This window comes from Penaeus monodon, chromosome 27 (genome assembly GCF_015228065.2).
Source record: "Penaeus monodon isolate SGIC_2016 chromosome 27, NSTDA_Pmon_1, whole genome shotgun sequence".
Classification (NCBI taxonomy): domain Eukaryota; kingdom Metazoa; phylum Arthropoda; class Malacostraca; order Decapoda; family Penaeidae; genus Penaeus; species Penaeus monodon.
In genome coordinates this window covers 25,380,253-25,380,577 of record NC_051412.1, presented here as the reverse complement: position 1 = coordinate 25,380,577, position 325 = coordinate 25,380,253, and the positions used below count along the sequence as shown (strand labels likewise).

The 325-nt window shown below is 33.5% G+C and overlaps 1 protein-coding gene across 1 annotated transcript in view; it reads right to left on the bottom strand.

Moving 5' to 3' along the window:
* Positions 1 to 325, bottom strand: part of LOC119590719 (crossover junction endonuclease MUS81-like) — an 8,817-nt gene that overhangs the window by 1,719 nt on the left and 6,773 nt on the right. Inside the window, exon 13 of the mRNA XM_037939408.1 lies at positions 123 to 261. Within this exon, the coding sequence (XP_037795336.1) occupies positions 123 to 261 (139 nt within the window). The remainder of the gene's footprint in view (positions 1 to 122; positions 262 to 325) is intronic.

Genomic DNA, 325 nt, shown 5'->3' with positions numbered 1-325 from the left:
GTTTATTATCCAAGTTTAAACTTTGATGAGATTTTCAAAAAAATGAAAATCCTTTGTAACAACCTTTTAACATAACATACTTAAAAAGAAAAAAGAGAGAACATTATCTCTTTTGGACAAACCTGATACATGCTCTGGAGGCACCGGGTCATGATTGTTAGATACGCAGCCGATTCGCGTTGATCCTTTGTGATCTTCACTGTAAACTCATCAACTACATGTGTGTTGACCACAGCCTGCAAGCATGTGGTTTCAGGTAAGCTGCCAAAATAATGATAAAATATTAGGTAATATTTAATGCTATCCATAATATAAACTTATTTCA